We start from the raw sequence: 15,844 nt of genomic DNA on the forward strand, positions 1-15,844 counted from the left end.
TAAACACAATTCCAAGTTACACAGACTGAAGATCTGTGGGTACAGAATGGACCCCACTTGGGAAATGTAAAACTTGAAAACTGACTATGGAGATTTTTATTTTTTTCATAACATCCTGTTAACCAGCTCGTACAAATGTGAATTAGGATGGAAAGGACACAATCAGAGCAACGCCTAGATCACCAAGTTACCATGCATAGCGGTTATGAGTGCTTTGCTTTGTTGGTTGTTCCTACACAAGTTACACAATGTCGGTAAAAGGTCTGCAGGAAGACTTCTGCAAACACAGGACAGGAAATGACCATCATAACAATAACTATGAGTATGTTTGCATGTACCAAGCCCGACACGGTGTTTTTCGTTGCTATAATAACATCCTGCAAAAGCCGACTCGAGGGCCGAGGGTCTTACATGAAGCCTGGTCTCCGTTGGTCTTGGAGGCGATGTCGTTCTTGACCTGCCGATCTTTGGTTCCCGTCACCTCCTCCATCTTGCGGATCTCAGACATGCAGAGTTTGGAGTTGTAGTGGAAAAACATGCGCCCCTGCTGGATGGTCAGCTTGTGTTTGGACCAGTCCCAGAGCTGCCGCAGGTTCTGGTTGTCCAGTGCATAGAAGGAATAATTCCTGGAAAAGAAGAGTGAAGACAGCATGAACATACTTTAATGATACATGACATTTGGCTGAGGGTACAAAAAGCTCCTTTGAGTAACATGAGCAGGAGGTTATCTGAGCATGGCTAGTCTTCAATTTATATCATGTCTGTCCTTTGCTATTTCTTCTTTAAGTGCAGCTCATTGTGCTGCAGGCGTCTTCCACTTCGTCTCAACGAAGCCTCGTGTATGATTTGGGAAAGTCTAACCAGAAACGGCTACCACAAAAAGACATTTTGAAAAGGTCAGTCCTTCCGCTTTTAACTCATAATTACAGGACATGGCAAGGATGAGAACAGCTAAGAAGAAAGAGTCTCACCCGATTTCCTGCTCCTCTCCACGAATAACACGGAGTTTACGGAAAAACGAAAGGGACACGAGGGCGTAGGAACGTCGCACTGTCAGGTAGCCAGTGATCTCCTCCAGCTGGCCCAGACTGGCCTCCAGTTCAGCAGCTATGTTGTCTACAGAAATCCCCCAAAAAACAAAAAAAACATGAGCTTTAAAAACTGACTACCGACTCTGCAGCATGATTCATAAAAGACACACAACAAACTGTTCTCATTCGTTTGTGTTTCCCATTTTCTTTTCATCTTTTTCCCATTAAATCGCAGGCTTACTTTGTAAATAATATAGCTGGATTGATTTCAGCACAGCTTTTATATTTTCATGACTGCTTTAAATATTCACATCCATTAACTTTCAAATGAAGAGGAAATTATGCACCACTGTACATCAAATCTAAATAAAACTATGAGCTTGTTGTTTGTTCCTATTAAAATTTATTTTAGCTTTTAAAATGTTCAAAAATCATCACACATCTATGTTTTCCAGAGTTCCCATAGCTTTTATTTTCTCTTTAATTAACTTTGCTGGTTTTTTGATTGTACATTCTGGAGTATCTTCCTGGTTTCGTGCAATGTCAACATCTCTGTGTTTGTTGTTCTGCTGTGCTGATCTGCTGCACGATGTAATCTGATTCAGCCAAACAAACCGCACACACTCACTTCCTCCGCGCAGGTTGATGACCAGGCTCCCGTTGAGGATGGTGCAGCCTCTTAACTCCTGGGCAGCAGTGACCGAGTCCACGACTTTCAGACCCAGACACACCTTGGGGCACAGCCCTGCGCAGGGAGTGCAGTTGAGCCTAAAGAGCAGGAAGGAACAAGATGAGTTTTGAATTATATTCCTCTCTCTCTCTCTCTCTCTCTCTCTCTCTCTCTCTCTCTCACACACACAAACACACTCAAATACTAAAACCTTAAACCTGCGATAAGTGATTTTTGGACAGCAGACAAACTTCTCAAAATCAACTCTGACGTCATATTTCAAGGCGATATGACAACCCTGCTAGTAAACATGTCTATTTACACATCCAGCAGAGGAGGAGTGGCATTGGCAAGGGTTTCTCCTGGCTCAAAATCAGCCTTTTGTTGTGAGGCTATGCACGTAAGCATGACTGATCCAACTATAGCCGAGGCACAGAATCTGTTACCTTACCTTTTTTCTGTCCCTCTTTCTTTCTTCAGTGGAAAAAGGCCAAAACATCTTTGATAGGTAAACACAAACAGAGTACATCTGTGCACGTTTTTCTCTCTCTCTCAGCTTACTGAACAGACATCCTACAGCCGACACACATTTGCTGTGGAAAATGTTTTGAATGTTTCAAATTGAAGGGATTAAAGTGGAGGATTAGAAGATGGCGGTCTGTTTGCTCCAGGTCATTGTCCTGGTTTATGAGGTGAGAATGGTCTTTGTTTAGTAACAGCTGATTAAGCAGGCAGGACAAATAGAGAAAAATGGCAAATAATGGATTCTTCTGGTACGCTTTTAACGGTAATCACTCATTTACAGACTATAAATACTTAATATTTCAAAAATGAAGTACGCACTGTGAGCTTTGGCACTGATATATTTGTATATGAAATTAACAACAGCTTTCAACAAAACAAACCCAGCCACATGACAACAGTTTAAAAGCCAGAATGACTAAAAAATAAATAAAATAGAAGTTTACCCATGCTGGTGAGTAAAGGAAGGTTTGTTCTCTTTTATTATCTAATCTGGCTCAAAACCCGCCTTGAACTACCCTTGACCTTTTTCCCTCCCGAGTGCCACATCTGCACTTTCAGCCCAGACACTCATCACGCCTTTGAGTACACTGCTTATCCTTCAAAGCACTTTCATTTCCACAGCTTAGTTTAAAGCCAACAACAGCAGGAGGAGGCCATTGAGAAGACGGAGCCAAAAGAGGGAACAGAAAGGAAGTCAAAGTGAAAAGGATGAAATGTGAGTACAGCTGAATCGCCACAGGTCAGCTGCAGCTGGAAAATGTGCTGTCTCTTTAAAACCTTTATACACAAAACTAAAGGTATATTAAATATTATATTCAGTATTTTTGCTAAAGGTTTTTGGTGATAATAATATATGTTATCATCCATATACTTACACACTCACCCTTTTTCTGACTTCAAGGGGACCTATTATTCGTATTTCCAGCTCCAAGTTTTTAATCCCTAGATTTTAGGGTGTCTTTGCATGATTTGCATATCAAAATAATCTCTGCTTATCTTGTGATGAGCGAAAGTGCAGTGCCTCGGTTCCTTTTCCGTCTGGAAGAAGCTGCTTAGCTCCTCTGCATTTAAGGTAGACCACCAATTAATCCCACTTTCATTTGATTGGCATGATCTTTGAACAGCATGTAGGTCAGGATTCTGTGCTTAGAGCCAGAGATGGGATGATGTGTGTCTGAGATGACACTAACTCACATAATATAAAGCAAAGAATAGAAAACTGCCTGAAAATGAAAGCTTAAAGCTGTCTGAAGCCTGAGGCTGTAACACTGGTGTTTTCGAACAAAGCACCTCATCTGCTCCACTGGAGATGGATCTGCTTTCAGGTGACCTGTCAGGTGTGAATGTACCGCATGCAACTCCATGAATGTGAAGCTGCATGTGGTTCAAACAGAGATTATGTGCTTGGCAAATCCTCTGTGGATTAATAAAGGTGAAATACACGTAACGCCGTACACCCGGCAGCAGTGGCACTGCCACCTTTCCTGTCATCACTGACAGACTGCATGGACTTTGTTGCTGTGTGTTGCTTGCCAGACATGCCCTCTATCTCTCTGCAGCCAGCCAGGGGAGTCAAGGCCCGGGGTGCTGACAGCCTGTCCCCTGATGTTTCACCACTGGCCAGTGGTTCTGTAACAGAAGACTACGTGTCCTGAAAGACCGAGCTGCATTTTCAGCCTTTGCCCAAGCAGAAAGACTTCGGCTGTCTGGAGTGTTTGTGCTTACAGGCACACCCACCCTTGTGGACAGCCCTGTCACAGTAAGCGGAGGTGTCAGACGGACACAGTGAAGGTCAGGTCAGCACAAGCACAGCACCTATTTGGGGTAACTGCAGAGCTAGAGAAAAGTGAAAATACAGTTCACTCACAAGTGTCTGCATTTACATAAAGATCACACGCTGCAGTGCAGACACAAGCGTCTGGCTGGTACACAGCGAGCGAGTGAGCAACACAGAAATGTAGGATACTGAGTCAAATTCAGAAATGCAGACGTGCCAGGCTCCCTGCTGTGCTGTACCACTTTGACCTAGCTGTCTGCGGTGTCTGACAAACACACAAATACACACACAGAAAGAAAAAGAGGTCTCTGTGTCTGTGTGTGCGCACACACACAGAGCAACGTCTGAGCTCAGCAAGAGGACCAATTCCTGCACCGTCATGGTGTGCTACAAACACACACAGTGGCAGCAACACCACCGACTATTTTTAATTCCACATTGAATTTGTTGAATATTTTCTGTTTTTGTTTTTTCATGTTACTGCAGGATGAAGGATCTTTCTGATTGATTGCCTCTAACTAAAAAGAAAAAAAAAAGTTCCCTGAAGCAATCTCTCATTTTGTGCCAAAAAAGCCATCATAACAAAATTCCTGCAATGTCTGCTCACTAACAATAGTCAGCCTGCAGTTATTATAAATGCACTGGTAAATGAAAGTATCGCAGCATTTTTAGCAAAATGCAACCAAATTTAGACAAAAAGTTAGACGTATTTGTAGGGAAAATTATGCATCATGTAACAAAACCATTGTGTAGGTAAATGTGCACGGTTGGGGTCTGTGTGTTTATGTTTGCAGCCTCATTGATCCAATGGCTCTTCTACGGGCCATTAAGAGCCCCTCAGCCTGACGGCGTATGCACTTACGAGGAGGAGTTGACGGTCGTGTAGCCAGAGGGACACTCGGGGATGCAGGCACCGTTGTGGATGACGTATTCGCGGCAGTCCGTGCTCTTGCTGTGCTCCTTCTCCCGCTTGCATGTGTTGTGCAGATTCTGACAGAATTCGAATGAGACACAGCGCCAGCCCTTGTAGGTGAAGTGGTTTTCCGGGCAGCGGTGCACGCAGTTGCCTTCGTGCTGGAGGCCGCGGCAGGCCACACAGTGACTGGCTGAGTTGGGCTCCAGGCAGCCGCCCAGGCACTGGCTGTGGCAGCACTGGTCATCTTTGGTGCAAGCCCGATGTTTGCACTGAACAGGACACACTGAGGATTGGAGAAGGAGGATGAGGTTAGAAAGAGTGTGCTGTTGGTGAAACAAAGATGACACGAGTTAAAGAAAGGACAGGAAGAGGAGCTTATCAAAAATCAAACACCTACATGTTCTGATTAGTCCCCACTGACACTGAACTTTTACCTCTTGGAGAAACCTCATGTGATCAGATCTCTCTGTCAGAAGCAGTGAAATCCCTCCCCATTCCACAAGCCAGCAGCCCCGAGGACCATCTGCCATTGGCCAAGGAGCATACTAAATACAAATAGCAGGGATCCAATACCAAGTCGACCAAAGAAAAATACTTCTAGGGGGGGAGAAACTGGCATTTAAAGTATGCAAGTATTTTGCACGTGAGGGCTGGCTAAAATGAGTTTATTTACAATCCCTTTTATTGTCATTTAGGCTTTGCAGTATCCAAGCTCATGAAGTTAAGTAAGAAAACAATGACTAAGCAACTGAAGTGCTTGGGAGACATGATATGATAATCTCCACAAGACCACAAGTAACCAGGGATACTTGTAGCCTGGGTGGTACTTATCTGTTTTCCAAGCAGTACATGGAAAGATTAAGTTAATCAGTCAAGGAAAAATTTCATGTTTTTTGTGAAATTTTATGTTTCCTCTCTGATTAAATCTAATCTTTCACTGTTCTGCTTATGCCTGTAGGTTAAAAGGACCGTTTTTTTAAAGGTGCTATATAAAAAAGTTTATTATGTAACTGTAATAGTTGTTATAATGAAAAGGGCAGCGGTGGATAATGAAAACTAATTAGCAAACAGCTGAGAAGATTAAATAGTCTGTAAGTTATTGGAAAAATAACAAAGAAGCTGAAAATGATGGATTAAAGAGTTAAAAAGGTTTTTTTTTTTTTTTTACTAATTAATACATTTTAATAGCAATATTTGCTATTTATTTGCAATAGAATTATGCTTAAAAATACTTTCATATTTAGTTAAATAGATTAAATGTCAACCTCATATAGTTAGTATGAATTTAAGATTTACCAAACAGACCTAAATGCTGACTTCACATGTTTAAAATTTATCTGAACAGCTTGCAAGGCAGTAAAATCAAATGAAACCTGGTGTTGATTAAGAAGTACTGGAGCTCATCTGACAAAGACTGGAAATCAGTGATAGAGCTCCAAACTTCTGTCCGAATGTTTTAAAATCTCAGCAGCCCTTTATGAAGAATTCTTTAATCGCACCCCTCCATTGTATATCCCCACATCTCTGATCTCAGTGTTACAGACCAGTGTGTGTCATAATTTTGTGCACTTGCAAAACGGTTTATAAAATGCAGACAATCCATCTTTAAGATGTGGCAAATAATAAATCAAACCATCTGGCTTATTAGAACATACCAAAGTGTCTTTTTAATTAATGCTGGGAGAATTATTTCAGAGTTTATTTATGAAGGTCAATAAGTAATTTATGTTTTAATCTAAATGTCAGTTACTAGTTTAGCTCGTCATTCGGGTCTGGGATGTTTTGTAAAGGCATTTTTATGCTTGTGTTGCTGCAGCTTTATCCTCCTCATGCTGTGAGGAACCTTGTCCTGTTTCAATAAGAATAATATTTAGCTGAAGCCTTAATGTTGATAAAACTGCTACACACCACAAAGTGTTGGAATGTATGATATGATATAACCTAAAAATATATTATTAACTATGGCCTGTGTTTAATATCCATGTATTTCTAAGCTCTTGGCCGAAACAGCCACAGAATAAACAAATGATCTAAAGTGCCTGTAGAAAATGTATCCACGGGCCTCTCTTTGGGAGAATAGAGAGCTCTGCAAGAGAAATGAAAACACTGAAAGATCGCAGCGTCCTGACGGTTACAAAAAATATGCGACTAAATGTCTCCTGGGCATAAACAAGCTCAACTAAAGACTCAAGTCTGCAGATCAGCTGTTTACACATATGTTTGCTTGTGTGCATGCCTGTAAATCAGTCATTACGTAACAGGAGGCTGTGTGGATTGGCAGGTGTGTGAATGTGCCACACTGTGTTGTCGATGAGTCCAAGGGGAGATGTAGGACTCTCAGAGGTAAATACAGCAGACTGACCTGCCCGCTGAGATTAGCTCCTCATCCACGATAGTCAGATTAAAACCGCTCAGCAGCAGTGCTGATAATGAGGGTACGTTACAGGTGAGGCCATATAGATGTGAGCATGTGCGTCTTTATGAGGCTGAACTGACATTAAATGCAAGGGGAATGTGTGCGAAAGGAAACAATGAATCTGAGTAACGTGCAGCAGTTGTTGTAGCAGTTTCCTCTGCTGGGCAGCGATCGCTGAGCACCATTCGGATTCAGTGTGCATGTGTTGAAACGGCTTGTCTTCATTAGTGTCACGAGGTCTGCCATTAAATGAACAAAACAACATGTACCCCCCTGTCCTCTTTTATTAACAGAGGTAAGCTGCTGAGGCGCACGAGGAGTGTGTTTGGCGAGGGCAGCAGCAATATGAGAATGTGAGAGGGAAGCTAAAGGGGGGCACCGAGCTAGAAAAACAAATGATATAATCACCCCTTATCAACGTAAGTCAGTCAGGATTTACAGACAGTAGAAAAATAAAATAAACTGCTTCTTGCTTTGACCTCTTGCCTCCATCGCCAAAGTTCATTTAAAAGCTGAATTTCTGCTTTTTCTCCCCACTCACATACAAACACAAAGAGACACACATACACAAAAGCTTTACTGTGTGTACTGACTGACTCCTGATCCTCCAGTGTGCTCCATGTCGCAGCACAGACCCAACAGATCCACCCTCAGCCTTAGCCAATGTGTTGGCTGGCTGTAGAAGCTAGCCATTCAAGTAGCCTCTCCCCTTTCCAAGGAAGACAAGCAGACGGTTTAACCCTTTGTGTCCCACTCAAACAGTCATACGGCAACCGACACGAGAGCCACACAGAAACAGGCTGAAGCTGAGGGAAAGCGAGGAGCGTGGCTCCACTCTTTCCATCTCCTCACTGCTATGAATCAGCTGCCTTTACGCTGATCTAAACCACAAGCTGCTCCCATTAAGAGCGCCTGGAGTATATTTTAGCATGCATATACATCTCTGGCATTCAAAAGAAAAGTGCCAGTTGAGAAAAACATGGTTTCCTTCTGCAACAAACTCATGCTAAGACAATCTTGATTGTGCACTGAACAGCTCGGCGCCTCAGGACGATGATCGTGCCTCATCATGTCTACAACCCGTTACGAGTTCTTACAGATTTCAACAGCTTTGGAAACTTTTCCACCCAGACTGAAATATCGCTTTCAGCAACTGACAGCTCCTCCCTCAGCTGCAACTGCAGTTAGTTAAATGTTAAAGTCCAAGGAAATCCATAAACGTGGTGAAAGATGGCGATGATGTTTTTCCTTCCTTATGCTTTCAGTGAGAATTTTTAAATGCTGAACCATTATAATTAAAGAACCGATTACAACCTCCTATGCAGCAAAACCACACGGATGTGCTAAGATTTTAAACTGAGCAACAAACAAAGCTGAAGTAACACTTTACAGAAAGTTAAAAAAATAATAATATTTAGTCAGTTTTGCCATTAACTCCCAATAAAGTCTTTTCATTTCAGGTTTTGGACTGCTGGTCTAAGAAATACTTTGTTAAAAGATTCATTTTGTCCACTCAGAACATCATGTAGCCCTTTTTCACATACAATAATAAATAACACAAATTAAATTTTAGTTGATGCCATACACTGCTACTTATTGCAATACAAATTAAAAGCTACGTTTAACTGCTCCCTTTCTTACAAGCGGTCACTACTGTGGAAACGGATACACTTCCTGACACTATCCCAAAGGGATTTCTCGCCCCTCTCAGGATTAAACCGCAGCTCTCTAATTTGTTTGATGAAGGTGTAAACCACTACAATATAAAGCTACTATCTCAATATAAATTAGAGATTTTGAAAATGTGAAAAACTGCCACTTTTTGCGGGACAGCCTCATATAATTACAGTTTGAAAGTTATCAGAAAGGAAATAAATTACACCGTCCAGACAATCAAGCAAAAAGATGGGACTTTCAATTGTGCTGGATGTCTAGATTTTACGGTGATAAATAAAGAAGAAAAAGAAGAAGAAGAGTTATATATATATATATATATATATATATATATGTCATCTTCTCAATGTATATATATACATTGGGAAGATGGCCCCAACTGACAGCGTGCTCAGTGAATACCTCAGGCAGCAGAAACCCAAGAAAGAGGAGGGAGACGAGGAACCATCATGGAAGGACAGGCCCCTGCACGGTATGTACCACCGGCAGATAGAGGAGGTGGCTGATATCCAGAAATCCTACCAGTGGCTGGACAAAGCTGGACTGAACGACAGCACAGAGGCACTAATCATGGCAGCACAAGAACAAGTTCTGAGTACAAGATCCATAGAGGCTGGGGTCTATCACACCAGGCAAGACCCCAGGTGCAGGCTGTGTAAAGATGCCCCAGAGACAATCCAGCACATAACAGCAGGGTGCAAGATGCTAGCAGGCAAGGCAAACATGGAACGCCATAACCAAGTGTACAGGAACATCTGTGCCGAGTATAACCTGGAAGTCCCGAGGTCAAAATGGGAGATGCCCCCAAGGGTGATGGAGAATGACCGAGCTAAGATCCTGTGGGACTTCCAGATACAGACGGACAAAATGGTGGTGGCTAACCAACCGGACATAGTGGTGGTAGACAAACAGAAGAAGACGGCTGTAGTGATCGATGTAGCGGTTCCAAATGACAGCAATATCAGGAAGAAGGAACACGAGAAGCTGGAGAAATACCAAGGGCTCAGAGAAGAGCTCGAGAGGATGTGGAGGGTGAAGGTAACGGTGGTCCCCGTGGTAATCGGAGCACTAGGTGCGGTGACTCCCAAGCTAGGCGAGTGGCTCCAGCAAATCCCGGGAACAACATCGGAGATCTCTGTCCAGAAGAGCGCAGTCCTGGGAACAGCTAAGATACTGCGCAGGACCCTCAAGCTCCCAGGCCTCTGGTAGAGGACCCGAGCTTGAAGGATAAACCGCCCGCAGGGGCGTGCTGGGTGTTTTATTTATATGTATATATATATATATATATATATATATATATATATATATATATATATATATATATATATATATATATATTCTGTGACACATAAGCTTGGTGAATCAATCCTGAGGCAAATGCCTACTGTAATCAAAGGGCCCAATATGCATGCCACATAAAACAGTAAAGTCACCACAGCAATGTCCTCATTTATACTCATGCTCAGGCTCGCTAAAGTATTTTCCTGAATGACAGCCTCAGACAAATCTGTCGTATCACCGTTGGTACAGAAGTAAAAGTCCAAAGATGAAACAAAACGATTGATGAGTACTGCACTGATACAATGAGGGAAGTATTTGATCCCCGTTGAATTTGTAAGTTTACTCACAAAGTAATGAACAGTTTCTAATTTTTATGGTAGTTTCATTTTAATGGAGACAGAATATTAACCAAAAATCCAGAAACCAAACACTTTACATGAAAGTTCTAAATTGATTTGCATTGAGTGAAATAACTATTTTATCCCGTTAACCATCCAGATTGTGGCTCCCATACATTGGCTGTTTACCCATGTGGCACAGATTACAATCAATCAATTACAGATACTCCTTATCTCAACTCTTTATATGTTTAAAGCACAGCTGTCCAAAGATTCAATTTCTTCCATTTCAACCTCTACCAAAAAGCTGTCAAAGGACAGGACATCAAGAAACATGAGCAAGAAAGCTGACAAAGAAGAAGATGACACTGCTGGTGAGATTATTGGGTCATGGATCGGTCTTCCAGCATGACAATGACCTAAAATATATTGCTAAGGCAACAAAGGAGTGGCTAAAGAAGAAGCACATTAAGGTCATGGAGTGGTCTAGCCAGCCTCCAGACCTTAATCTGTGGAGTGAGCTGAAGGTTTGAGTTTCCAAGCAAACTTGGCAACAAGGGTTCCTCCACCAAGTAACAATTCAATGCTTGTGGAATGAACACTTGTATCACTCAACGATGTGCAAATCAATTTATAACTTTTGTTTTTTGATATTCTGTCTCTCTCCATTAACATGAAACTACCATAAAAGTGAGACGGTCCATTTCTTTGTAAGTGAGCAAACTTACAAATCGAAAGTCACTTGTTCACTGTCCAAATGACTTACACCGCACTCTGCCATATCTGCGAAGCTGCTCAATGATCCTAAATGATCATTATCACAAGTATCCCCTATCACAATCCATGCAGGCTTAAATAATAATAACGAGCGACCACACTGAAGGAGATAGACTCATTTCTTGTGCGGTTGTCAGAAATGTTTCAAGGTCGAGACCCTGATGACCTGTGAGAGCGAGGCCACACCAAGCTACCTTTGATCTTCCAGAGCGGGGAAGGATCCCGAGGAGGCTGTTTGGAGGAGTTTGCTATTCTTTCCTTAAAACATGCAAATCCCTAAATACATGGCTGCTTTCTTTCTTCTTCTTTTTGTTGTCAACACAGACGCTGGCAGTTTTTGATGAGCAGAGGTTCTTTCTCAGTTTGATCTGTACCAATTAGACACACTGAGCATGAGTTCTCCATCTCTAATCTTCTGTTTGTACAATCACCTGGTCACATTATATCGATATATCAACACTTCACTTTCCCTCTCTGTCTTTTCTCTTTACAGATGCATGCAAAAATAAAAAAGTCTACTGGTTCTTATTGCTTTATTCCACTAGCACGTTGGTCAATTTCTGTCTTTTCCGTGCAAAGTACAGCAGGATTGCATGAAGGCTGGGGAATAAGCCTGCAGAAATGTCTGGCACGTTATCTCATAAGCTGAGGTTTCATTTGGATGAGGCGGCAGCGCTGCACAATAAGGCGCTCAATCTCCCGCGGCCCAAAAGGGACAGCAACAACCAACACCGCATCAGGTCTCTGTCAGCCTGTCAAGTCAGTGCCAACTTGGAAAAAGGGGGTGAAGAAAAAAAGATTTGCATTGCCCAGCTGCAGCAATGTGGGGTGTCAGAAAGACAGAAAAAGTGACTCACTCAAGTTTTCAACAGGTCCACTGTTCTGGACTGCTGAGCAATTAAAACACTAACTGCATAAAGAGGTTCTTATTGTGTTGTTTCAAGCAGTTAAAGCGCTATAAACTGTAAAGAGTTTCTACATGTTTTCATTAACCACAATCCTCCCTGAAATAATTTAGTGATGTTTTTTGTGGTTTTTTTAGCTTTTTCCTTTTTTGGCGGTGATGAAACAACGACCTATTCAAACCTTTTTTGCATTGAGATCACATGAGAGCTGAGAAAATGCCAAACAGGAACGTGGTGGTGCAGTGGCTGGCAATTAAAATTCCACGGCCATGACAAGGGTAGTATTTAGTTTCTATGAAAGAAGGTTTTTGCTGAAGGCCCAGAAGAAAAAAAAATGAAGAAAAAATACATTTCTGTTTGTAGATGCTAAACTCAAGGATCGTGCTGAACAAAAGCTAGCAGAGAAAGAACTAGAGTAAAGAGTAATCTGCCCTAATGTAACAGATTAAAGACAGATTGAACTTTAATGTGGGAGTAGAGTTTGGGTGTGTTTGCTTTGCACAACAACCGTGGGAAGGTGGATTCAAAGAAAGTGCAGCATCATGTACGAAAGGTTGGGATATTTTTGCTAACAGTTTATTTTCTGTTACCCTTTCACAGCAGTATGTGCAGTCTCTGACTCCAGTTTCTTCTAAACTCCAACTTGTTACTGGCTGATCTGATGTTACTCTGGACACTGCTGTTAATAACATCAGCTGTGTTGACAGAGAATCAATGTGAGCTGCCTGATATATGGCTCTAATGACTGATCTGACAGGTGTTCTTCAGTGAGACAGGTAAAAGTCCAAAGAACAATCTGCAAATTTCTTTCTGTATAGACTCTGCATTTGCCTCATAAACTTCTGTTTCTATGCATGCTTGAAATGCATCAATAAATCACTGCACCTATTTCCCGTTTTCCTGCAGCATATAAAAGAAATGAGGGGTGACTCAAGACTTATGCCTGTGTCTGACACAGGCGTTAGCTGTTTGCCACCCAGGGCTGGTGTTTCATTCTGACTGATTGTGTGTTGGTGACACACTCTGATGAAGACTTGGAGTTGATATACACTGGTCTGTTTTTTTCTGCCAATATGCTGAAAGAGTAATTTTAGAAGACAGAGGGGCTGAGTCATTTTCTATAGTTATTTTTGCAAGACATAATATTTACAGAGTTATCCAGGATTTTATCCTTTCCATCACTGAATTCATGATTTCAGCTCATCTAAAGCAGTAAAGACACATTGCACTACCTGACGCAAACTCATTTTACTACCATAGCACTGCCTGTCAGGAACAGATGTGATATTAGTCCCTACCCCTCCCCTCTATACATGACAAATGAAAGTGGAAAGGTGGCAATTAATCAAGTGGGTGACATTTAAGACCTGATGCTGATTTGACCAAAGTCTTACCGAGAAAGGAAAATTCAAAAAACAATCCACTGGCGATGACCAGCGACACCACTGCTAATAACATCTCACATTTCTTCTTTTATGTGTATTTATTTATTTGAAACGTTGAAATTTTGCTTAAAAATTATTTTGTCTGCACTAGTTAACTGAAAAGTTGAGGGGTAGATGCATTAAAAAATATTTAAAATAAAATCTGTATCTGTCACAGGGGAAAACTTCTGAAACAAGTGTGATATATTCAGACAGTGAACAAATATAAACTCAAAGTACAAGTGTCATGAATGAGGCATCAGTTTTTGTGTTATTTTCTCTGGTCTTTGTTTTGGTGAAATCTGGTTATAAAAATGTCGACATTTTGAATAAAAAGGGTAAGTGCAATAAGGTGAACTCGTTTGTGTTTTTCCCATTTAATTCAATAGTTTTTTTGGTCAACATTCATTTTATTGTTAGGTGGCCATATTTGCTGCTTTTCTATAACCGTCAGACAGAGTAATGGTACTGTGAAATGCTAGTATTAAGAATAACCACGATCATTAAGAATGCTGATATGTTATTTATCATTTGTATTCATTTTTATTTTATGCTTTTGTGCATATATGGTTCCAAACTCTCTCACCACCTCCAAACACAGAGTTTAATTCACTTTTTCAATTTCCAAATAAAAGACAAAACACAGTAAAGTAATTAGATGAGTGGTAGCGCTGATCAATAAACATTGTTCTAATAAACTTATTTCAAATTACTGTGGCCACTGTAATCATCTAGAAAGAATCTGATATTGTGAAAGCTATACATTAGACAAAACCAAAACTCTGATGGGTTTGACATAATGTGTTGCTATAACGATCAAAGCATATGTATGCATGTATCGTATCTGGGCCAATCTCATCAAAACTTTACACAAACATTGTCAAGCATACGGCGATTATTATTTTTTTAAAACATTTATTACAAATCCCTGTTGTTTCCATTTTCATATTCATGTTCCTCCTACAAATGTCATGATCTCCAGCTTTAATTTGAGGATGTCATTTAAGTTAGGATCTGGATATTTTACACTCCAACATAACCGACGGGTGTTGTTTTTTTCCCCCGCCAAAAGATGTAAACAAAAAACCCCCCAAACAAAAAAACAAAAACAAAAAAAACACTATTAATAATTAAAAAATCCTAAAACAAAAAGACAGCAGAATCTGAGTGTCAGCTATTCTGAACTTGAGTCTTCTTCTGAGCTTGAATTTATTTAAATGATTTAGTCTTGCCGAACAGAAAGAACTCAAAGTAGTCAATAATGTGTCTTGAATTTATTAAAACTACCTGCATCCAATCTTATTCAAACTAATGCCACTTATGCCACAGGAGACAAAAAAAAAAGAGCTGCTGTGTCATTGGGACTTTTCAAAGAGCAACGGTTAATGAGCCAGGTTTATTTGTCTCGTTTAACCACTTGTCAGCTGGTCTGACTCAGCAGCAGCAGCAGGGCTCGGTTAAGACGACTCTGAGAGCAACAGGAACCGTAAACAATTTCATTAACTGCCTCCGGCCTCAGTTAATAGAACAAAAACACATAAACAACATGGAAAAGCACTTTTTGTTTTTAATGTTGCTCCGCCATCACTGTCATCTGAAGGCAGGATATCCACTCTGTCCGTGACTGGAATAGAAATGATAAACACAGCGCGCTCATTGATGGGTAATTGCGCTTCCTGCTGGACAGGCAAATGACGCACGCCACAGCCTTGAATCTTAATTTCCCGCCAGGGTTCAATGCCAGGGTCAAATAACGACTACCTGTTATGACATCAAAAGCATGTATGTTATTAATGCAACGTCACACCACTCTTTAATAATCTTCTTACTCGTGATTAACGCTGTCAAAGGGTATCCAAACCAATCACCATCAGTTTTTTCCTTTCTTTTTTAAGCAGATAACATCTTATTTGACTTGTTTAGAAAGGAAACCAAGGTTACTGTTGCTGTTATATAAAATTCTTTTTTACTTATGATTCCTAAATCTTTGAAAGTGCATATGTTTTAGGTTTCCAGCAGAACCAAGAACAGACTTTGTGGAACGAAAAGAAAATCTCTGAAAACCATAAAGAGAGTTAGGGATTTTCTGAGCGCGCAAATAATGAACATC

General features: G+C 41.0%; 1 protein-coding gene across 1 annotated transcript in view; it reads right to left on the bottom strand.

Annotated features, from left to right (window-relative positions):
- Positions 1 to 15,844, bottom strand: part of insra (insulin receptor a) — a 55,004-nt gene that overhangs the window by 16,357 nt on the left and 22,803 nt on the right. Inside the window, exons 3-6 of the mRNA XM_063462329.1 lie at positions 4,866 to 5,202; positions 1,660 to 1,799; positions 972 to 1,116; positions 412 to 626 (exon numbers count right to left, since the gene is read on the bottom strand). Of these exons, the coding sequence (XP_063318399.1) occupies positions 412 to 626; positions 972 to 1,116; positions 1,660 to 1,799; positions 4,866 to 5,202 (837 nt within the window). The remainder of the gene's footprint in view (positions 1 to 411; positions 627 to 971; positions 1,117 to 1,659; positions 1,800 to 4,865; positions 5,203 to 15,844) is intronic.

Source organism: Pelmatolapia mariae, linkage group LG18, assembly GCF_036321145.2.
Source record: "Pelmatolapia mariae isolate MD_Pm_ZW linkage group LG18, Pm_UMD_F_2, whole genome shotgun sequence".
Lineage (NCBI taxonomy): Eukaryota > Metazoa > Chordata > Actinopteri > Cichliformes > Cichlidae > Pelmatolapia > Pelmatolapia mariae.